Source organism: Anabrus simplex, chromosome 5 (assembly GCF_040414725.1).
Source record: "Anabrus simplex isolate iqAnaSimp1 chromosome 5, ASM4041472v1, whole genome shotgun sequence".
Classification (NCBI taxonomy): Eukaryota; Metazoa; Arthropoda; class Insecta; order Orthoptera; family Tettigoniidae; genus Anabrus; species Anabrus simplex.
Window position 1 is genome coordinate 181,927,670 of NC_090269.1, and position 25,116 is coordinate 181,952,785.

A 25,116-nucleotide genomic window follows, 5' to 3' on the forward strand; every position below is an offset into this window, starting at 1 on the left:
AGTGTAATAGATCTAAACGTTCTAGGTTTGGAATAAAAATTTACAAAATTTGTGAATCAAGTTCTGGCTGCTGTCTGTCTTTCAAAATTTATGTAGGTGATGATGTAACGGATCCAAGTCTGCCAGCAAGTACAAACGTTGTTCTCAACATGAGTGAACCCTTGTTAGGCTGAGGACATACATTGTTTTTAGATAACTGGTATTCTTCCCCAGATTTATTCAAAAGGCTACACGACAAGCAGATGAATGTAATTGGAACTGTTAGAACCGAAAAGACATGCCTCGCGATATCAGTAAGACGAAACTAAAACGTGGAGAGTATGAGACGTGGGCTGCCAACAGTATGTTGTGTGTGAAGTGGAAAGATAACAAGGATGTTTGCTTTCTCACCACTAAACACAAATCAGCTGACATGACAGGGACAGGCAAACTCAGACGAAAGAGAGGACAAACCCCGAGGGAAGAAGTGATAAAGCCCAAGTGTGGCCTTGAATATCAGAAGGGGATGGGTGGTGTTGACCTTCAGGATCAGGTTACAGCTCTGTTCCCCGTCATGCGACGCACAGTGAAAGGATATAGGAAAATATTCTTTTACCTCCTGGATATGTGTATTTTCAATTCCTTCACTGTGTATCACAAGATCGCTGCTAACAGAAAGACGAGCGACACGGACTTCCGAAGTAGCATTGCGCAGCAGCTACTAGAGACTGTTCAGTTGCTGGAGTACTCGGTTCGAGGTTGACCTTCAGCGAGCACCACCCCAACCAGATTACAAGCTAAATCATGGGCCCACTTTCCCATGCGTATTCCCCCTACAGAGAAGAAATCAAAAGTCACAAGAAGGTGTGTTGTGTGCTACAGCCGGGGTAAAAGAAGCGAAAGTTGCTGGCAGTGCAAAAAGTGTGGCGTAGCTCTTCATTTAGAAGAATGTTTTGAGGTGTACCACACCAAGCAGACGTACTAAAATAGCGGCATTGGTAAGTTTATTACTTCTTTATTATGCATGCAAATTTTCAGAAAGGAATATTTACTGGTTGGTTTTGTATAATTTTCTAAATAATAGTGTGATGACGACGGCCGTAGAGCGGTATTTAAATGTGATTTCTTAGTGAACTCCTGTGGTATTTAAATGTGAGGCGAATGGGTTAAAGGTTTTGCCTACCAATAGGGTGAGGCCTTACTGATTATACAATATAAATAACTTAAAATTTCCATTAAAAAATTCATGTTAAATCTGTTTCTTAAAAGCAGAGTTTTCCATAAAGTGGAATTCATTAAAAGTGAGTTTACACAACATTGTGCTTATAGCAATTTTACTGGGTCACTCAAAAATATTCGTTAAAAGTGGGAGCGTTAAAAAGGGGCTCTGCATATCAGGATACAGCTAGACAGTATTTTATTACATAATATGGAATCTGCTATGGCCGGTAACAAAGATGGATGACAAGTGCAGACAACATAAATGTTATATCTGGGAAATATGCTGTAGACGATGAGAGAGAGGAGTGAGAAACAAATTACAGGTGGAAAAGTTAAATGATACAGTAAATTTAAGAAAAACAGACCATAGTACTTCAGACATTTTAAGCAGATGAGTGAAGAAAGAATGCCAAAATAAAATATTGAAATGAATAGAAGCAGAAGTCAGGAGGACTCAAATTATGACAGCTGAACCTGCTCAAGAACAGTATAAGGCAAGAGGACCTGGACTGAAATAGTTTTTAATGAGGAGTGATGGAAAGAGGTAAAAGGGCAAGAAACCACATTTGGTACTTGTTTAACATTGCACTAACACATGAAAGGTTTTCGGCAATGGAAGGGTGGGAAAAGGCTAGGACTGGGAAGGTAACAGCTATGGACTTAATTAAGGCACAGCCCCAGCATTTGTCTGGTGTAAAAACTTGGAAACCACAGAAAACCATCTTCAGGGCTACCAATGGTGGGATTCAAACCCACTATCTCCCGAATGCAAGCTTACAACTGTGCGACCTTACCCGCACGGACAACTCACTCGGAAAATATATTTGCCTCCATGTAGTAGTAGTAGTAGTAGTACTAGTAGTACGGTGGAACCTCGATTATACGTTCCCGGAAAGTACACTTTCCCGAATTATTCGTTCAAATTATGTGGTCCCGCGAGCATCCTAATTAAATCATGTTGAAAAAATCCCATATTATCCGTTCCTCGAAGAAATGATTTCCCGGATCAACCGTCCAGAAATTTCAGTCCCATCAACACTAAATCCTTGATCAAGCGTTTTTCAAGAAACTGTATCTCACAAAAGGACTTCTATGACATACTTGTATATCTTGGCATTAACGCCCCGTCATTGTGATAATCAGAGCAAGTAGCCTACTGTACTGGAAAAACGATCGGCAGTGAATTTGCATAAGGGACCATCTTAGCATCGCATTCGGGTGGTATTGTTTAAAGAATCCTCGGAAATCATAAAGCAGAGTGGCCACGACAATTGGAAGGAGACAGAGCGAATTTTAACAGCTCTACTTGAAGACTGAACGAGTTTCGTCAAATGTTCGTACTTGTAAAATGTCCACATTATGTTTATATTTTTACTTTTTTCGATTGTATCGCCGAACAGGTTTTTGGCACTTCCCTCAGGGCACTGTATAGTCACTGGGCTCTCAGGCAGGATTCGAAACTGCTCCTTAACACAAATCTAGTTTATCATATACGATTGTTATTGAGACCAGAACAGATGTTGCACCTTACATTAAAAAAGAAAGCCATGGGAGGTTTTGGGACTGCCTGTTACTGTTTTGGTCCTAATATAAGACCGGGAATTTTACGTTTTTGTGTTAAAATGTCATAAAAACCACAGTCGTTTTATTTGCGAACATTTCATTAAAAAACTTGTATCATTTCCCGGTCATACTGACTTGTGCAGTGAGCACGCTTTCCAGTTGAGCTAAAGGTCACGTATAACCGCAATTTCTAAAGTTTTCATATTTTTGTCTCTTTCCAATTTGATTGTGATTAGTGACAGGCAGAATTGAATATCATGGATTCGCGAACTTTAGAGAATTGATACTTGCATTTGAAAACATATTCTCGAGTTCAACATAACCTGTAAATGCTGAGGTAGGCCTAATTTACGCGGTACAAGATTTCCAGAAACTGACTACAAACAGTACACCGGTGATCAAATTACAATGGAAGATTAAGAAAGAAGGGATTTCGCTATCATGCTGGGTGCTTTTGTATCTAATATGCTTTATTTTATAAGATTGGAGAATTAAAAACTACTCATGGTCGGTTGTTGTTTGGCTTGGCGTTATCAGATTTTTCGAAGACTTCGGTTGATCCACGTTGCTGAACTGAAACATGTTTTCACAGAAAACTGACGAAGTTTCCAAATCTGAATATAAAGTATCGAAGTTTATAACTTGAGTACTGGTAATTAATGTTTGAAGCCGGTCCCGCGGTCTAACTTGCCTGCCACTCACCCGGATGGCCTGGGTTCGATTCCTGGTCAGGTCAGGCATATTTACCTGATTATAAGGGCTGGTTCCAGGTCCACCCAGCCTACGTGATTACCTTTAATTGAGAAAGTATTTAATGATGAGACGGCGAGCCTGGTCTAGACAGCCAGGAATAACATCCAAGAGAATTCGTCACACTGACCATGCGTAACCTCGTAATCTGCAGGCCTTCGGGCTGAGCAGTGGTTGCCTGGCAGGCATAGGCCCACTGGGGCTGTAGTTTGGTTTGGTTTGGTTTAGGAGTGTTTGTAGGAGTATAATAATACATATTTCATTTTTGTAATGTTTAGCCAAATTGTTGATGGTTTTTATTCATTCCCGGATTTTCCGTTTTCCCGTGTTGTACGTTTTTTTCTTTTCTTTTCGCGTTCCCTCCAAAAACGGAGAATCAAGGTTCCACTGTAGTAGTAGTCTTTGTCTTTTGACTTTCTGAGTTTTGATGCAAGGATTGTTTATACCCAGGGTAAATGTGAGATGGTGATTGAAACAAATAAGATTTTAATACCAGGCTTTCTAGGATAAAAAAGTAAAAATTAAAAAAGAAAATCTGGAAAGATGTTTTCAGATCTAAAACTTTCTATACAAAAGTATACCAACAAATACTGATATAGCATAAAATTACATTATTACAAGTCATAGCCACACATTAATTATGGGTCACGTCACTACAATCACTGTTTGAGCATAATAACTATGCAAGCTACTGTAAATGGAATCGGTATTATAAATTTAATAAGAAGTAACTGATAATATGATTATTAGCTTACAAAGCCTTTGATAGAGTGGAACATGGAATATTATTAAAGAAATTGGACGGAATAGGATTGGACGTAAGGGTTATACGTTGGATAAGAACATTTCTAAATTCAAGGGTTCAGAAAGTCAAAGTAGGAAATAATATATCACAGGAAGAGAAAGTTTGGAAGGGAATCGCACAGGGTAGTATAATCGGTCCGTTACTTTTCTTAATATACACAAATGATTTAGGGAACAATATAACATCAAAAATAAGATTGTATGCAGATGATATAATTGTTTATAGGGAAATAAATAACATTGAGGATTGTTCAGAATTACAAAGGGACCTTGAAAGTATCCAACAGTGGGTTGAAGAAAATAATCATCATCATCATCATAATATGAAGGTTAATGGAGGCAAATCAACTGTTACAACATTTACAAACAGGAGCGTTAAAACTGAATTTGAATATACTTTGGATGAGGTAGTTATCCCAAAAGATGGCAAGTGCAAATACTTAGGTGTGAGATTTGAAAGTAATTTGCACTGGAAGGGTCATGTTGATGACATTGTTGGGAAAGCATACAGATCATTACATGTCATAATAAGGCTACTTAAAGGATGCAACAAAGAATTAAAAGAAAAAAGTTACCTAAGTATGGTTCGTCCATTATTGGAATATGCAAACAGTGTTTGGGATCCTCACCAAGAATACCTAATAAAAGAAATAGATAGTGTGCAGAGGAAAGCAGCAAGATTTGTAACAGGGGATTTCAGGAGAAACAGTAGTGTATCAGAAATGTTAGAGGAACTTGGGTGGGAAACTTTAAGTAAGAGAAGGGAGAAAACTAGACTTATAGGATTATATAGAGCCTATACAGGAGAAGCAGCATGGGGAGAAATCCGTGAGAGGCTTCAGTTGGAAAATAATTATATTGGCAGAACTGACCACAATTATAAAATTAGAAGGAATTTTAGCAGAAGCGACTGGGGTAACTTTTCATTCATTGGGAAGGGCGTGAAGGAGTGGAACAGTTTACCAGGGGTAGTGTTGGATCCTTTTCCAAAATCTGTATAGGTATTCAAGAAGAGAATAAACAGCAACAGGGAAAATAAATGAAATGTTAGAGGGCATCCGACCATTGCAGGCTATTGTAAATAAAAAAAATGTGTGTTAAAAAAAAAAAATTCTATCCCTTGGTCCTTGGAGTTTGGACAGCCAAAGTAGGGGACTGCCTGTAGGGGTGAAGTATAGCGGGGACTTCGAGGGCCCTGGGACCGCTATGGTATCTGTGAAGGCCCTTCAGGAACTCTGAAAAGTGGTGGCAAAAGGGGGGCTCTGGTTAAGACGCAGCAGGTCGTTATGCTACTTAGGTTCCAAAATGGGTAAAAAAAAAAAGTAAATAAATGCAATGTACATTTTAATCTTATACCAGTTGCATAGTATTATTTGAAGTAATTTCACATATTGTATATGAGTTGACTATGTTTGTGAGTATAGGAGATATTATAAGTAGAATTTTGTAAATATAAATTTATTAAGGATGATCTGTTTGTTTAATAGAAAAAAAATTGTTAGCATAAATTGTATATTATTGTATTCTAGAAAAAAAAAAATTCTTCTCTTGTTAATTTAAAATTTAGTGCTTGACAATAATGTATTTTAGTGTACCATTTGCCACCGAGGTAGACACCTCATTTGCAAATAAAGAGATTTTGATTTGATTTGATGACTATTTCAGTATAAAAATATCGGGAAATTCAACTAATCACAGCTGCCCATCAACACAATTTTATTCTTTTATCACTTTCATCACTTTCGTTTTATTGCATCTACGTGCACCACATCTATATAGCTTCTTTGGCCTAAACATTAGACCACAGAGCACACAATGAACAGGCCCTAATTCTGTTATTCTGATAAAATCAACTTATAGCAGGCTGCTGCACTACGTGTTAAAATGGCAAAAACAGCATATTTCTGTGCTAAAAGTCTTGTTTTCTGAAGAGGTTACAGACAGACCATCATATAACCATTTGATTGGTTTAATATTTATTCATTAAAGAGTAAAAATAAATTCAAATTCCGCTCTAGACTGTATCGATAAACTCATGAGCAACGCAGCTGCAAATGACTTCATCTAGAGACAATCTGGAGCTCTTATTATATTACTAGACATAACAGTTCACCTTCCACATATCAATGATAATGTGTGGAAATGTTTGTACAAATACATTAAAAATTATTAAGCACTTACTTGTTCCATGATATCTGCACCACTTCATTCTCAATGTCCTCAGCTAATCCCTTCTCTAAAGGTTCAGCAATCATCGTAATCTTGTTCTTTTTGTTGGGTGTTTCAGCAAAGCACTTCAATGAGGATGTTTCAACCACAGTCTCACAGAATGCAACAACAGGGTCTGCTACTTTAATGTCTATAAATGTAAAAGAAGGTAAACAATTCCAAACTCATTATGGTCATAAGTTATTGAAGAATATCAAAAGGTAATATCACATGATTTACATACAACTGCAATATGAAACTACAAGCTACACCAATATAAATGGTCCATTATTGGACATTATAAATTTTCCAGCTAACTCATTCCTGGTTACAGTTGATACCTAGCACACCTACCAAGATGCTGACTAGTGCATACAGTGGAGGCCACTGCGTACGCTAATTGTAGCCACCGGCAGTGCCAATGCACCATGAGAGACTTTGCTCATTATTAAAAATTGATGCCTGCTTGGCCGTCAGATGATATAGATGTTGATTCCCATAGGGAATCTGAAATATTTGTTCTGAATGAGTAAATTTATGACACCAATATAAATGGTCCGTTATTGGACATTATAAATTTTCCAGTTAACTCATTACTCATTCGGAACAAATATTTCAGATTCCCTATGGGAATCAACATCTATATCATCTCATGGCCAAGCAGGCATCAATTTTTAATAATGAGCAAAGTCTCTCATAGTGCATTGGCACTGCTGGTGGCTACAATTAGCCTACGCAGCGGCCTCCACGGTATGCACTAGCCAGCATCTTGGTAGGTGTGCTAGGTACCAACTGATGAGCCCAGCCTAGCACACGGGGGGCGAAACGCTGGCAACTAGGAATGAGTTAACTGGAAAATTTATAATGTCCAATAACAGACCATTTATATTGGTATTATAAATTTACTCATTCGGAACAAATATTTCAGATTCCCTATGGGAATCAACATCTATATCCTAAACTACACCACAAACATTCATGTGATGGTAGGAAGATGTATTCTATCATTCTATTTAAATTAAATTACCTAACTTTGTTTGTACACTTCAAATTTTTGCTTCTAACTTCATTTTTAACTTGGATTAAGTATACAGAAGTAGGAAGGTTACGTTCAATTATTGTCTGTCTGTCTACTTTGTTATAACATCACGGCAAAACCAGCAGAACAGAATTTCTTAAAACTCTGTATTAAAGTTCAAAGATAGCTCTGTTGTGCATTAGGCTATATATATATTCTTTGATTAGTAATAATAATAATAATAATAATAATAATAATAATAATAATTATTATTATTATTATGGCCGCCAAGCTGGAGTCATGAAGTGGAGCTCCGCGATCTTGACATCTTTTCTCGCGTTCTGTGTAGTGTCGGTGGGTATCAGGGAGTATTTGAGCATTTGATTGGTGTGGTGGTTGTGTGAACGTGTTATCTTGGGAATCTAGAGCTTGTTTTAATTGATTTGAGGGCATAATTTTATTTCATTTTATTGCCATAAACGCCTCCATGTTGGATTTAACTACAATTGCTCCATAGATAACTTACCAAGAGTGTATATTGGCTGCTAACCTTGCCCTAACAACCACCCACTCGCTAAATTTTCTTGGTCTCCATAGATACTACCAACTAGATATATCATTCCACTCTTCCATTGAGGCGTCTCTAAGGCAACAGATCTTAGCCTACTGCTGGGAGCCATCTTGGTGGTCTGTGATAATATAATAATAAACATCATAGCAGAACATCAGCTACCCGTTTGGACTAACAACCCTTACGGTGAGGGTGAATCAAAATGAATGATTCAACCGTCCCGGGCTCACGCCCACCAGCTAACATCAACAAGGTGGCGGATAAGGGGCTCACAGAAATGTGGGCTGGTTCTAAAACCACGGAAAGGAACCCTCGGACCAATAGGCAGCCCAGTTCCTGGGGGCTTTATAATACTGGGACACCCTCTCTCCAGGGGTAATAAGTATGGAGAGCCCTTGCCGGGGTTATGGTGAAGACCTCAACGGTTGACTTGGCAGAGAAGAAGTTCTTCGGTATGGCAAGTGAGGCGGAAGGGGCAATGAACCACAAATCCAGCTATGGTGTCTGTTCCCGCATCGGGCGGCTTGCTGGTCAGCGTCTGTTATCCCATGTTAGGGGCGGCTGTTAATGGAAGCTCTGGGACTTACAATCTCAGTTCTATATCTGCGAAGCAATTCTTGCTTCGCCACGTCTAATGATTAGACAGTTAACGCGTTATGGACTACCAGTGCATTGATGAAACTACTCCAGGTGGCAGCCCAAAAGGGAAATCCACCGCCACGATGAGTGGCGCAAGCAGGCCAAAGGGTTCTGGAGAGCCTGCACCACAACGCGAGGGGAAGTCGGAGTCCCCTGGGAACCAAAGACTCAAGATGAAACGCAAGTTCTGGCTAGGAACTCTGAATGTAAACTCACTACTTAAGGTCGGAAAATTGAAAGAACTAACAAAGACAATGGAAGAAAGGGAAATAAGAGTTTTGGCTGTTCAAGAAACAAGATACAGAGACGAGGACTTACTCGATACTGGAAAGTTTAGGATATTTAAAGGAAAACCAGCCATCATAGTGGACCAAACTAAATCTCTCCCACTATTCGGAACAGCATTCATTGTAGACAAGTGTTTAATAGACTCCGTTGTAGGTTTCGAGAGTTTCTCTGAACGCCTATCATTTCTGCATTTAGGATGTGGAAACAAAACGTACACATTAATCAATGCCCACGCCCCGACCAATGAAGACAACCGCAAAAAAGCAGACAAAGTTGATAGTTTTTGGGAGGAATTGGAAGATCAGATCTCCCGGATTCCCGAAAGAAATGTGAAGGTATTAATGGGGGACTTCAATGCTCAGATAGGAAGAGAGAAAAAGTTCAGAAAAATAGTAGGGGAATATCCGGCACACAGGCGGACAAACAGGAATGGAGAGAGGCTTATTGAGTTGTGCCGAGCCTTTAATCTACAACTCATGTCAACTAAATTCAGACACTTGCCAAGAAAACAAAAAACGTGGAGATCTCCCAATCCGATTCTGGGTGAATTCCAAATTGACCATGTGGCGATCTCTAAACAAGCGCAAAAAGAAATCATGAACGTGAAAGTATTACGAGGTGCCCAAGTTGATTCTGATCATTATTTAACCAAAATAAAGATGAGACTTCTCCCAGTCAGGAAAAGACGAAAGGGGAAAAGAGTACCAAGATACGATGTGGGAAGTTTAAAACTTAGTGAGGAAATAAAGCATCAATACCAAAAAGAGCTGGAAAACATGAATTCAGTAAACTGGGATGACATTCGAGACAATATTAAACATGCTGCAAGTAAAACCATTCTCTTGGCGAAACGAAAGAAACGTGAATGGTGGAATGAAACATGTGAAGATGCACTCTTGCGCAGAATGGAGGCATGGAAGAAATGGAGTTCCACCAGAAGGAACTGTGACTTGATTGCCTTCAGAGATCAAAGAAAATTGACAGCACAAACTTTCAGGCAAGCGAAAAGACAATATGAAACAGATCAGCTGAAGAAGACCTCAGAAGATTTCCAGAAAAATAACACCAGAAATTTCTATCAGACCTTTAAGTCACGGTTAAAAGGATATAAATCACCTGGTCTATGTTTTGAGGATGAAGAGGGTAAACTAGGAATGAACAATAAGGAAAACTGTCAAATTCTCGCCAGATATTTCAAAAGATTACTGAATTGCGACGGTCCACAAGAAAGACTGGCAATTAAGCGACCGCAGGTAACAATGCCAGATTCAAAGCCACCTGACGAACGTGAGGTATCCAAAATCATCCAGGAGCTAAAAAATAACAAGGCAGCAGGTGAAGACGGTATTGTGGCAGAACTGCTCAAAATGGGAAATGCAGAATTAATCTCATCATTGACCCATTTATTTAAAATTATTTGGGAAACGGAAAGAATTCCAGAAGACTGGCTAACTGCTTTAATACATCCATTACACAAAAAAGGGAACAAGAAGGATGTCAATAATTATAGAGGAATTTCGCTGCTTTCGGTCCCATATAAAATGCTGTCTAAAGCCCTTCAAACCAGGGTTGAAGAAAGACTCGATGAAGAACTGGGCGAGTACCAAGCTGGATTCCGGAAAGGCAGATCATGCGCTGAGCAGATTTTTAATCTCAAGAACATTATAAAGTACAAGATGCTGGGACGAAGCAAATATGTTGTAGTCTTCGTGGATTTTAAGAAGGCCTACGATTCGGTAGATAGAGAGACGTTATTCGGAATACTGGAAGAATTTGGTGTGGACAGTAAAACAAGGAATATCATCAAACAGACACTTACCAACACCAAGTCAAAGGTCAAGTTCATGGGTGAAATATCGGAGTCCTTTGAAGTCAAGACTGGTGTGAGACAAGGGGATGGACTCTCACCAATTCTCTTTAACTGTGTCTTGGAAAAGGTGATAAGGAAATGGAAAGAAGGAATCCCAGACAAAGAAGCTTTCCGTATTGGAAGAGGGGCAGGTGCTATATGGATAGACTGCCTGGCATATGCTGATGATATCGCAGTCTTTGCCAGTGACATAGAAATAGCAAAGAAAAGAGTGGAACAACTCCATAGCATAGCAGAAATGACTGGACTGCAAATATCATACAGTAAGACTGAATTTATGACCAACATCAAAGAGGCTCCCCAAATGTTAAAGTTGAAAGAAGGGAAAGTCAAAAGAGTAAAGAGCTTCAAGTATCTTGGAGAAATAGTTCAAGAGAATGGATCAGAGAAGCTAGCTCTGATAGAACGAGCGAGAAAAATGGAAACAGCATATCAGCTCACTAGAGACACCTACAACAAGAAAGCTTTGTCATATGGAGCCAAATTAAGACATCTGGACACAGTCATCAGACCTGAATGCTTATACGCAGCAGAAACATTGGACATGATTGGAAAGGGAGATCTGGAGAACATCAGAAAGAAAGAGAGGAAAATGCTCCGGAAGATCTTGGGCCCGAAAATGAAAGGTGGGGAGAGGAGACTTAGACCCAACAAAGAACTATACCAGAAGACAGAGGAAGTCGTCGTATTGATGAAAAAGCGAAGGCTTCAATTTTATGGACATCTACAGAGAATGGACACCAACCGACTGACAAAAAGGATTTTCAGCTTCTTCAGCCTAAGGAAGACGGAACCGAAATGGTTTCGGGAAGTAAGGACCGACCTGGCCAGGATAGGAGTAGAAAAAGAGGACGTACTGGACAGAAACAAATTTAGACAAAAAGTGAAGGAGTTCAAGGGTTTCCAGGAGACTGGGGAAGAACTTGTGAAGAAGAAGAAGAGAACCTACACAGAAGAACAGAAGAAAGAAGTCAGTGCAAGGATGAAGAAGTACTGGCAGAATGTGAAGTCAGGACTGGTGAAAAATAACGTAAAGACTGTAAAACGTGGTCCATAGATGGCCTGAACGATAATAAATAATAAATAATAATAATAATAATAATAATAATAATAATAATAATAATAATAATAATAATAATAATAATAATCGTATGGCCTCAGCTACTGTTTGCAGACATTTCGATTTGACGCCATCTGGCTGTCTGCTCGTCAATTTCGACGTTCCGGTTTACTCTGTCTGCCATCTAGCAGACCTAGAGTAAACCGGATCTCTCTTGGGCGTCTATGGCTGAGATTTAATTAATTTTGTCGGGTAAATACCAAATGTATTACCAGAGATCTTTTACATGCCGACATCGTACGACATGGAGTGTCGAATGGATTTTTTTTCCGCCCTTCAAAAATCCGACTACCTCTGCCGGGTTTGAACCCGCTATCTTGGGATCCGGAGGCCGACACTCTACCACGGCAATTTTAAAGAGGCCAAAGAAGGAAACATACAAATTTCTACCTTTAAAAAGAAATGAAAACCAGCACTACAGCCTTGATGGACAAGGAGAAGAGGAAGAAGAAGAAGAAGAAGAAGAAGAAGAAGAAGAAGAAGAAGAAGAAGAAGAAGAAGAAGAAGAAGAAGAAGAAGAAGAAGAGACAAGCTTCCAGAGTTACCATTATTAGTACACAAGCTGCTAAGAAAGGAAGGGAAAGAAAAACATATGGTTCTGGTGACTTTTAGGTAATGAATCAGGAAGAAAACGTCACTTGAATTTTGTTTTAATTTTCCCGCTAATTGTAATTTTTTACACTTAAATCCCATTTTCTCCCATAATATTAAGCCAATTGTAACACAATTTGTATGGTATATGTATCACAGCTATATTAAGAAACCTACGTATGGAATTTTTAATTGCAGAATTTTTTCAAGCAGTAGAGATTTTTAAGTCCAAAATTTTAGAACTAAAAATTACACAAACTTTAGTACGATATACATCTTTATATAAATTATGTACAGAAAAATCAATACATAGTGCTTTTAAAAGCAGTATTATCTACCTAATTACAAATTTACATCAACATATAAATTAAATTTCATGAAAAAACGGAATTAAAAATTTCAATTTTTTTTTTTGGAAAAACTATTGATTATATATGAATGAAACTTCTTTTGTGATATCTCTACTTTTATGTAGATGGCATTCCCACAAAATCCATGCTTTAAGTAAAAATATATTTTTATCTCCAGAGTGTCGCCTTCATTCACAAGATATTGTGGTTAAACATGAGATTTTATCCGTCATTATATGATAAAATAGAAAGAAAACATGCATTACTATCATTACTAACATAGGTGTTACTTACTACTGAATAATTCATGCTATTATACAGTCGTCATCTAAATACCACTATCATTTACCCAAATTGATGATATAGCCATAATGCAAAGAAGTTCACATGGAGATTATATTTACCTACGATATACTACGACAAAGCTAATTTAAACTACACCTATCACAAAAAAGGCTTCAAAAGACACTGATACAATTACACTGATGGCCTACTGATTACATCCTATATATAAACCAATAAAAGCAACACCAAAATTCACTACTTAATACGAGCTAACCCCGTGTTCAACAACAGTAACACACTTTACTTTCCTGGTAAACAAAAGACAAACACAGTGCAAACAAACTCTATGACTAAATGAAGGAATATTCCTGTAAGTTGTGGTTATCCTTTGTCAAAATTCTTCAACTGAAGAAGGATGTGTTCTAACCCTCTTACTCTTAGCTTAGTTCAGCACACATATGCCATCTAACGAGATATTGTAGAACTTATTCAAGCTTTCAGTGGATGCCAATGTGATGTAGATATATCATTACCCTGTTAGTCTTAGCACCGGACATGGGTAATGACATGTCATTACCTTGAGAGAAAGAGGGTTAAATATGGCTGATTTTAGGTGGGCCCATACAAAGAAATCTGAGAGACTTAAATCAGGAAATCTTGCAGGCTATTCAGTATTCCCCCTTCCACCAATCCAGCCATTTGGAAATTCAACATTGAACTACTCTCTCTATTATTCTGTGTATAATGTTGTGGTGCCCCATCAATGCTGGATTGTAAGGAAGATTTTATTTAATGCAATTCTACCATTCTCATCTTCCTGACTGTCAACTTCTTCATTATTGAGAGGATTAGTAACATCTAACATTTCTACATACCGTATATAGCACCAGTGAGATTTTCCTCAAATAAATAATAGACCTGTGATTGTATCACTCCAGTATCTACAATTATATTGATTTACAGAATCCTGGTAAAATGAGCATTCAATAGAAAAGCTAATATTTCTTAGTAATTCAGGAGATTCTCTTAGCCCCTCCGACATTATCTCGCAAAATTACAATCAAAATCACCTTCGGTAAATTTCTTTCATGGATTTTAATTTTGTGAGGATGAAAGTTCTGTAATTTGGAAATTGTACATATTGAACTCATTGAAATTCTGATGTAAGAAGATGCTTTACGAAGTGAAATTGTTGGATTAGCAGAAATGAATTATTTTTTTTCCCAGCAACTTATCCTGTTTATTTAAATTTTTCAACCAAGTCATATACACTAGAACCTCGATAATTCAAAATCGGTTAATTCAAAATCCTGCCTAATTCGAAGAAGCTCTCGTTCCCGGAAACATGAGATACAGTTTTGCATGTTATTTAAATTGTTTAATTCGAAATACGGATAATTCGTAATTCGAAGTACAATGTCGGCCCCATTACCGAAATTCAGACTTTTAATTCGAAACTGCCTTTACATTTTAAAACAACAGAATGTTACAGAGTAATTTCAACTCGAAATTTATCCGCTCCGCGTCATAGTAGAACGCGCGTTCCGGAACATGGAGGGGTAGCTTTCCGCACTTACACTCACTTCGGTGGGTCTACAGTGCGCTTCATGATTGCTAAGTTGAATGAAATCGGAATTCTTTTGTGTTCAACCTTTTAAGGAACGCCGTAATATCACGCAACATGCAGTGTGTGGGAAAACAGAATCTGCGAACACTGGCGATGCCGACAGTTGACGAAAAACGTGGCACCGAACAATATTGACATTGCTGGTGAAACTGCATTGCTTTATTTTAATGTGAGCCCAAACGGTCTTATGGTTTTAAAGGAGAAATTGCCAACCGGTAAATCGTACAGTGTGAGGGATGGGGGTCATAGTAGTGCGTTGCAATGCACATGGAAGCGAGATACTTTATCCCCTCGTCATAGGAAACTTCAATAAGCCACAATGTTTTAAGAGCGTCGGGCACTTTCCATGCCAGTACAAAGCATCTATATAATGAAAATGCAAACAGTAAAGAAATACAAAAAATAATGCATTTGCACAGGGGAACCAGCATAATTTATCTTTGTCTTTGAACTGTGCATTTTTTTTCTCTTTCGTTGCATGAGGTTATGTTTGTCAGTGATTTATCCAAGTGAATTATTTGAACACTGTAAATCCACCTTGTTGGATACATTTCGGAAATAGTTTTTTCCATGGCATTTGAAAGGTTTAAACTGTGAATCGAGGTGATTGCATGTATTAATGGGTCTTAGAATACTTCGTGACACGGCAAGTGTTTACATTTCTGAAGTACAAGAGAAGTGCCATAGCGGGAAATTGTACAAGGATAGAGTCATAGGAAAGTTCGATTTTAAGGGCATCGGGTATTTTCTGTGTAAATACAAGGCATCTAAAATGCATACAGTATGGTAATCCAATTAATAAAGCACTTGCACATGGGAGCGAGCATAGATTTCTCCTCGTCTTTGAATTGTGCTTTTTTTTTTCTTTCTTTCTTTCTTTCTTTCTTTCTTTCTTTCTTTCTTTCGTTGGGTGAGGTTATGTTTACCAGTGAGATATCCGAGTGCATTATTTGAATACTGTAAATGCACCTTCTTGGATACATTTTGGAAATAGTTCTTTTTTCATGGCATTTGAAAGGTATAAACTGTGAATCAAGGTTAAATGAATGCAGTAACGGGCCTTAGAATATTTTGTAACGTGGCAAGGGTTGGTACTTCTGAATAGCGAATTGGCAGTTAATTCGAAATCACGTAATTCAAAGTCCGATTTTTGAGTCCCAACGACTTCGAATTAACAAGGTTTTACTGTAGTTGTTATGACTTGTACATCTACCAGGAGCTCTTTCACTGAATATGCAAGTTGCCTGCCTTTGCACGGAAATTCATAGACACACTTCAACTTCTTCTTGTAAAGTGTATACCATGACAAGCACCTGAATATCCCTTCACTAGAGTATTTCAACAGGTACCAACTTCTGAATTAATTCTACACAGTTGTTAAGCTGTTAACTATTTGTTTATGTTTATGCAAAAGGTAAACAAATGACACTAAATTTCTGTGTTTAAATTGCATTTGTGTTTTATTAAATACCGTGTTTACGTGAATAATCTCCGCTGCTGAATAATCCCCGCACCCTAATTTTAGGAAGGCTCATTTAAAAAACTGAAATGAACTAAAATTCCTTCCATCGAAAGAGTGACGTAGGCATAAACAAACATTTAATATCACTCGCAGAGTCCACGTGGTGTTTACGCAACCATGAACATGTAAATTTATGGATATAGCTCCTTTACCCGAGATGATAAAATCACATTATCACTGCTATGAAATATATTTGCCATAAAAGTTAGGAAATAGGTCTAATTACGTGACATATTTTATTAATCTAGATTGGAAGATTCATTGTCTCTTGCATCACTAGAACCCTGTCCTAAATTACTTACGAATTCGTCACACTCCGTGACTAAAACACTTCTCACACGCGGTATCTTTTTACTCGGATAGTAACACGACCGGTGGTGGATAATTCTTTTCGTGCAAAGTAAACACTTGAAACAGACACACTGGTGCATTGGGATGTTAGCTTTGCGATACAGTAAAACCTTGTTAATTCAAAGTCTTTGGAACGCAGAAATCTACTTAGAATTACGTGATTTCGAATTAACCGCCAACTTGTAATTAAGAATTGCCAACCCTCACCGCATCACAAAATACTCTAATACCCATTATTGCAGGCAATTAACATTGATTCACAGTTTAAAACTTTCAAATGCCATGATAAATCTATTTCCATCATGTATCCAGCAAGGTGCATTTACAGTATTCAAATAATGCACTTGGATAATTCACTGGCAAGCATATCGTCATGCAACGAAAGGAAAATAATTATTCAAAGACGAGGAGAAATCTATGCTGGTTCCCCTGTTCAAGTGCTTTACTCATTGGATTACTGTACTGTATGCATTTTAGATGCCTTGTACTTGCACAGAAAGTATCCGATGCCCTTAAAATACCATGGTTTATCAAACTCTCCTATGACGAGCGGAGGAAGTAGGAAGTTTCACTTATTCTTCTTCTTTGTATTTCATAGAATTCGCTCGCGCGTTACGTCCAGCCACCAGTCTGATATGTAATAAAAGGGAAGTTCGTGAATAAATGAGGTTGGGACAAGTTTATGAGTGGATTAAGCCTGTAGGATATCTCTCTCTCGCTTCTGTTTGCATTGCACTACAGTACAGTGAATCTCCTTGTATGATTACCCGCCATGGCACTTCTCATGTCCTTTCGTAATGCCAACCCTAAGACCCATTAATGCATGCAATCACCTTGATACACAGTTTAAATCTTTCAAATGCCATGGAAAAAATTGGAAGTATATCCAATAAGTTGCATTTACATTATTCAAATAATGAACTTGGATAAATCAGTGGCAAACATGACCTTACATAACAAGAGAAGAACAAAACACGATTCAAGTATGAAGACAAATTATGCGGCACCCTTCTCCTCACAAGTGCTTTAATTTTTGGTTTACTATACTGTTTGCAGTTTTAGATGCTTTGTATTTGCACAGAAAGTGTCCAACGCCCTTAAAACATCGTGGCTTATCGAACTTTCGTATGACGAGGGGAGAAAGTCTTCCTTTCGTTTGAATTGCCGTCCATTTGGGCTCAGCAATAAAAAAAGAAAAAAATGCAGTTTCATTGGCATTGACAATATTGTTCGGTGCGTACGAATTGATTATACAGTGGAACGTCGATTATCTGTTCCCGGAAAATACGTTTTCCCGGAATATGCGTTTAAATTACGTGGCCCCGCGAGCATCGTAATTAAATCACATTGTAAAAGTGCCACATTATCCGTTCTGCGAAGAAACAATTTCCCAGATCAACCGTCCAGAAATTCCAGTCCCATCAACGCTAAGTCCTCTCGATCAATCGTTTTTTAATAAACTGTATCTCATGAAAGGACGGCTAAGGCATACTTATGGATCTTGGCGTTAATGCCCCGTCATTGCAATAATTAGAGCAAGTAATGTACCGGTACTTGAAAAGCGATCGGTGGTGAACTTTCATAAGGGACCATCTTAGCATCACATTCGGGTGGTATCGCTTAGAGAATCTCGGAAAATCATAAGGCAGAGAGTGGCCACAACAGTTGTAAGGTGACACCCAAAACTCACAAAAAAGACATCCCCATCCGACCAATTATCAACAGTAGAGGCAGTCCAACATACAAAACTTCAAGATTTCTACACTACTTTCTCAAAAAACATTACAAATTCAACAACAGAAACCCCATTAAGAACTCAATTGACCTACGTAAAAACCTTAAATAAATCTACACTGCTACCAAACCACATTCTATGTTCCTTTGACATCACTAACATGTATCCGAACATCCCAGTTCTCGAAACCATCAGCATCATAAGAAACAACCTCTCCAAACACAGTGGACTAAGCTCAATAGAACACAGTAAAATAATAAATTCCATCAATGGTATTCATCTTTGGCTCCGCTATGTCGACGACACATTAGTCATCATTAGGGGCCGTATTTTTTGGTAATAACGATATGCACGAGTTTTCTTGATATCTTCTTTCTTGTCTATATATGACTTCCCAGGTACTAAAAATACCATATTTTAGCAAAATGAACTCGCGAAATATCGCGAAATTTGATTTATTGCGCGAATTGCACAAATAATCGCGAAATATACACCATTTGGTGTGAAAAATGCAAAATGGTACCAGAAGAGCTCTCCAATAAAGCTTAAATGCTTCTGAGAACTTGACTATTGTAGTTTCCTTCTCATTTGCTTGATAGCGCTGTATATTCCCCACACAAATGCACACAAAGCAGTAGGGCCTACGCACTGTGTATCGAAAGTATGTGTATTCAGTTCCGTGATCTCTAAGGCAGTCGATAAAAATCAATATCTGTTATCGATTACAGCAAATAGCGTTGTGGTCGTAACAAGATACAAGACCGGTCGTAGATACAGCAGTGCGCAATGAGAGTTCGCTACTTACGAAACTTTATCGGCAAATGTCCAACATTTAAGTATAAAAATGCCAAAAACTGAAGTCACAACAGGTTTTTCGAGGGCCGAAGAATACAACAGTGAGGGGTTCTATGTATTTGACGTTGCAAGAAAGATTCTAATGTATCAATAGTGTAATATTCGGTAATATTCGTAAAGTTGAAATGTAGGCTACGATATACAGTGCGGAGAATCAGAATGAAGCAAAAGAACATAATTCCAAGCGGCAAATAACAATCGACGATACTTTACATATCGTAAAGGTGTTGAAAAATTATAGAGAGAAATTTGTAATAGATACAAAAAAAGCATTCATGCAAGCCAACATGCCTCTAGAAAAATAGGATAATCCTGGCATGAGGAAGAGAATGAATATTAAAGGAAAGATAAATAATACTGTCTTTACTGTATAGGGGTAGCGTGCCTACCTCTTACCCGGAGGCCCCGGGTTCGATTCCCGGCTAGGACACAGGGATTTTACCTGGACCTGAGGGCTGGTTCGAGGTCCACTCAGCCTACGTGATTAGAATTGAGGAGCTATCTGACGGTGAGATAGCGACCCCGGTCTAGAAAGCCAAGAATAACGGCCGAGAGGATTCGTCGTGCTGACCACACGACACCTCATAATCTGCAGGCCTTCGGGCTGAGCAGCGGTCGCTTGGTAGGCCAAGGTCCTTCAAGGGCTGTAGTGCCATGTTTTTTTTTGTGGTTTATATATTTATTTCTATAACAATTTGCATATTTGGTTTCCTAAGATTTAATAACAATGATATATTACAAGAGTTCACTTTAAAACCCCTTATCACAAAGTTAGTTACATTTACCCCATACGCTACTACAAGGAAGATTTCGCAGGAAACATCGATCAGTATAACAATTTATTTCACGAAATACCTACCGAAATAGTGTCAGTTTTAACACCGAAATCAACAGTTTTATTTCACCAAAAAATAAGGCCCCTAGTCATCATCAATAAACAGAGCAATAGCAGCGACAACATCCTCACATTCCTAAACACTTTAGACAACAATATAAAGTTCACAAAGGAGGATGAGAACAACGGCTCTATCAATTTTTTAGACATCAACATCACATGAATGGACAATGCATTTGAATTTCGGATACACAGAAAATCCTCCTTCACTCCACTAACAATAAACAATAATTCTTTACACCCCAACTCTCATAAACAAGCCTCGTACTACAGTTTAATTTATAGAGCTTTAAAAATTCCCCTTTCACTTACCAATCTAAAAAAAGAACTTGATTACATAAAAGAAATTGCCAAGTTCAACGGCTTCAACACCAACATGATCAAGAAGATCATCAACAAAGTAAAACTAAAATTAACAACACAACTTTCCCCAATAACACCCAATAAACCCAAATACGCAACTTTCACACACACTAATCCAGTCATCCACCAGATAGCCAACCCCCTAAAAAAGCACGAAGTTAACTCTGCTTTCAAAACGCAGAACACGAACCAGAACATATTTTGCAACCAGAACTCTGTCAACCCAAGAAAAAATCACTACGCGGGCTCAGGTATTTACAGACTCACCTGTTCACAATGCAATTTCTCGTACATCGGACAAACTGGCCAAAGCTTCCAAATCCGTTATTTAGAACACTACAATGCCCAAAAACATAATAAATTTTCCGCAATGAGCACCCACATGAGGGACACTGGCCACCACTTCACCACAATAGAACAAGACTTAAAAATCCTAAAAAGAGTTGAGAAAGGTAAACTAATGACTGAGTTTGAGAACGTATACATCTTTCTAGATCAACACTTCAATAAAGACAAAAACCTCAACGAGATAATAGATATAAAAAAACCCCTTTATGAACTAATTCCCACCTTGCTACAAAAAATGAATTTTCAAGGCAACAACTTGTCTAAAATCTTTAAAACCACCAGCACATCGGCAGTTACCCCCCTCCCCCCACCTCCCCCATTCCCTCCAATTCCCCCACACGCAATGACAGCAAGCCCATACCTCCTCCCACCCAAGCACTTCCCCCTCCACGACGACCCCATCGATACAATACGAGAAATAAAAGCCACTCGACCAACAAAAACACTACAACACCCAACACAAGCGAATAACATTCAACCGCATTAATAAAAAGACATCAATACTATCCACGTAATTTTCGAGTCCATACAACCCCCCCTCCCTCTTTTTACAAACCAACACTTAATCAACCAGCACTCGCAGCACATAACAAGCTCACCCCTCCACTCTACCTTCCTCCATTCCGACAGCTCACCTCTGCGCATGAACTCCACCCATGCTCCTCCCTCCCAAAGCCCCCCACCCCCTCCCGCCACCATTGCCAACCACATGTGCGTATTACTGACTGAGCCTCCTTCATAGTCAACCAACATCCATCAACAAATTGCCTCTCAGCGACACATCAGGTATGTATCTTAACATTTACTCTTCATTACTTACCATGATCTTTTCTTACACACCAACTAATACTATTAACATCTCGATTACAGATAACTTCCAGTTCATACAACACAACTTCCAACAATACGCTAGAATTCCAGCGCACATCGGCACAAATATGGCGTGCCACTATGGCTCCTCTTCGCAGACAAAATGAAGAGATGCCTCATCCCAGCTACAACGCTCTGACTCTGTAGTTACCGTATACATTCTCATCTCTCCACCGCAGTTCACAGCATAAGCAACTCCGTTCTATTTCACTAGACCAGCAACAAAAAACAGTAACTTCGTCCCGAGGTCCTTCATACTTTCATTCACGAAATAATATCAATATAAGTCTCACTGGCATCTCACACCGATGTTTTCACACATCATTCCAAGCTACAAGAAGTTAACTAAGAAAAAGCGAAGGATTCAACCCGCAACATATTCCCAATAAAACAATTACCTATTCTACCTATTCTCTATAGAGTGATAAATAAGTTACAAGATTGTGAGCAACTGCAACGTGACCTCGAAAATGTTGTGAGATGGACAGCAGGCAATGGTATGTTGATAAACGGGGTTAAAAGTCAGGTTGTGAGTTTCACAAATAGGAAAAGTCCTCTCAGTTTTAATTACTGCATTGATGGGGTGAAAGTTCCTTTTGGGGATCATTGTAAGTATCTAGGTGTTAATATAAGGAAAGATCTTCACTGGGGTAATCACATAAATGGGATTGTAAATAAAGGGTACCGATCTCTGCACATGGTTATGAGGGTGTTCAGGGGTTGTAGTACGGATGTAAAGGAGAGTGCATATAAGTCTCTGGTAAGACCCCAACTAGAGTATGGTTCCAGTGTATGGGACCCTCACCAGGATTACCTGATTCAAGAACTGGAAAAAATCCAAAGGAAAGCAGCTCGATTTGTTCTGGGTGATTTCCGACAAAAGAGTAGCGTTACAAAAATGTTGCAATGTTTGGGTTGGGAAGAATTGAGAGAAAGAAGAAGAGCTGCTCGACTAAGTGGTATGTTCTGAGCTGTCAGCGGAGAGATGGCGTGGAATGACATTAGTAGACGAATAGGTTTGAATGGCGTTTATAAAAGTGGGAAAGATCACAATATGAAGATAAAGTTGGAATTCAAGAGGACAAACTGGGGCAAATATTCATTTATAGGAAGGGGAGTTAGGGATTGGAATAACTTACCAAGGGAGATGTTCAATAAATTTCCAATTTCTTTGAAATCATTTCGGAAAAGGCTAGGAAAGCAACAGATAGGGAATCTGCCACCTGGGCGACTGCCCTAAATGCAGATCAGTATTGATTGGATTGATTGGATTGGAAATAACTGCCATCATTGTTGCCATTCAAATTGCACTGTTTACTCAATGACACCCATTGAGTCTCCGTCCACGCTGACCAGTTCACCGTACCGAACCCGGTGCTTTAACCAGACAACTTTCTGTTTGATGCCTATAGAACCTCATTTGGCTATGGAATATTTTCCCTGCGCCCTGTGATTATAAACTAAGATTAAACCACTCTGCATATTTCTGATATGTCAATGCTACAATCATCTTCCAACGATTAAAACAATGAGACGCACTTGGTACTAGACTTTTTTTTTATAACCTTGCTCACCAAGCTGCCCTCTTGTAAATATGTATATAAACTGTAAATTCTCAACTGTTCAATTGGATAATGTAAATGTACTGTATAGTTACCAACCACTGACAGTAATTTTTGTTACAAACATTGACGCCGAGCACTATACCCTTTCCCCCCTGACTGTTATACTGTAAATAATTTTATAAACTTTATAATTTCCTATGAGTGCGTCAATTATTCTTCAGGGCACCAGCGCTGAACTCTGCTATAATTACCCAGTAATTTTAAGCATTGGTGCTGACTTCTTATTCTATAAACTTATATTGTTTAACCATCACCATTGAACAAGTGTTTCTCGTACTTAATTTTCCCATTGTAATGTGTATTAATTTGTGCATGTTAAATACTAATCAGGTACCTGATTATTGCCTTGAGGAGGTAATTTGACTGATGATGCCCTCAATGAAGGGCGAAACATGTCTCAAGCGGAATTAATAATAAATTCCTAAATGTAAAATTTATATGTACTGAATAGGTGACAAAATAAACCATTTAGCATCCTACATACAGCTCTGCTTGAAGACGGAACGAGTTTTGTCAAATGTTCGCACTTATAAAACGTCCATATTATGTCCAGGGTTAGATGGTTATATTTTTACATTTTTTCGATTGTACTGCCGAACAGGTTTTCCAGGCAGGAATCAAAACTGCTCCTTCTTAACACAAATGCAGTATTTTTTATATTATCGTACTTGATTATTTTAGCGAGACCAGAACAAATGTTGCACCTTACATTAAAAAAGAAAGCCATGGGAGGTCTTGGGATTGCCTATTACTCTTTAGGTCCTAATGTAAGACTGTGAATTTTACATTTTCGTGTTAAAATACCAAAAACCGCAGTTGTTTTATTTATGCACATTACATTTAAACGGTTGGTATAATTTCCCTCGTACCGACATGTGCAGCGAGCGTGCTTTCCAGATGACATCAAGGTCACGAATAACCGTAATTTCTGAAGTTTTGATGATATTTCTTTTATCTTTCCAATTTGATTGGATTTGTGATGGGCAGAATTGAATATAATGCATTCGAGAACATTTAAGAATCGACACTTACATTCGAAACCATGTTTTCGAGTTCAACATAACCTTTAAAAGTCGATGTAGGCCTAAATTACGCGGTACGAGATTTCCAGAAACTGACTACGAACAGTATACCAGAGACCAAATTACAATGAATGATTAAGAAATGAAGGGATTTTGCCACCATGTTGGGTACTTTTGTATCTAATGTACTTTATTTTAATAGATGAGAGAATTAAAAACTACTTGTGGTCGATTGTCGTTTGGCTAGGCGTTATTAGATTTTTCGAAGAGTTCGGCTAGCCTAATCAATGTTGCTGAACTGAAAGAAGTTTTCACGGGAAACTGACAAAGATTCCCCTGTAAAATTTAATATAAAGTATCGAGATTTTGAACTCGCGTACCGGTAATTAACGCAGTTTCGCGGTCTAACACGCCTGCCTCTCATCCAGAGGGCCCGGGTTCGATTGCGACCAGGTCAGGCAATTTTACCCAGATATAAGTCTGCTTCCAGATTCACTCAGTCTATATGATTACCTTTAATTATGGAGCTATCTAATGGTGAGATGGCGACCCCGATCTAGAGAGCCAGGAATATCGGCCAAGAGGATTTGTCGCACTGACCATGCGACACCTTGTAATCTGCAGGCCGTCGGGCATAGCAGCCATC

The 25,116-nt window shown here is 38.5% G+C and overlaps 1 protein-coding gene across 3 annotated transcripts in view; it reads right to left on the reverse strand.

The window, feature by feature from the left end:
• Nucleotides 1-25,116, reverse strand: part of LOC136873888 (116 kDa U5 small nuclear ribonucleoprotein component) — a 398,344-nt gene that overhangs the window by 59,904 nt on the left and 313,324 nt on the right. For all 3 annotated transcript variants that reach the window (XM_068227586.1, XM_067147207.2, XM_067147208.2), the window contains one exon: nucleotides 6,499-6,676. In XM_068227586.1, coding sequence (XP_068083687.1) covers nucleotides 6,499-6,676 — 178 coding nt within the window. The remainder of the gene's footprint in view (nucleotides 1-6,498; nucleotides 6,677-25,116) is intronic.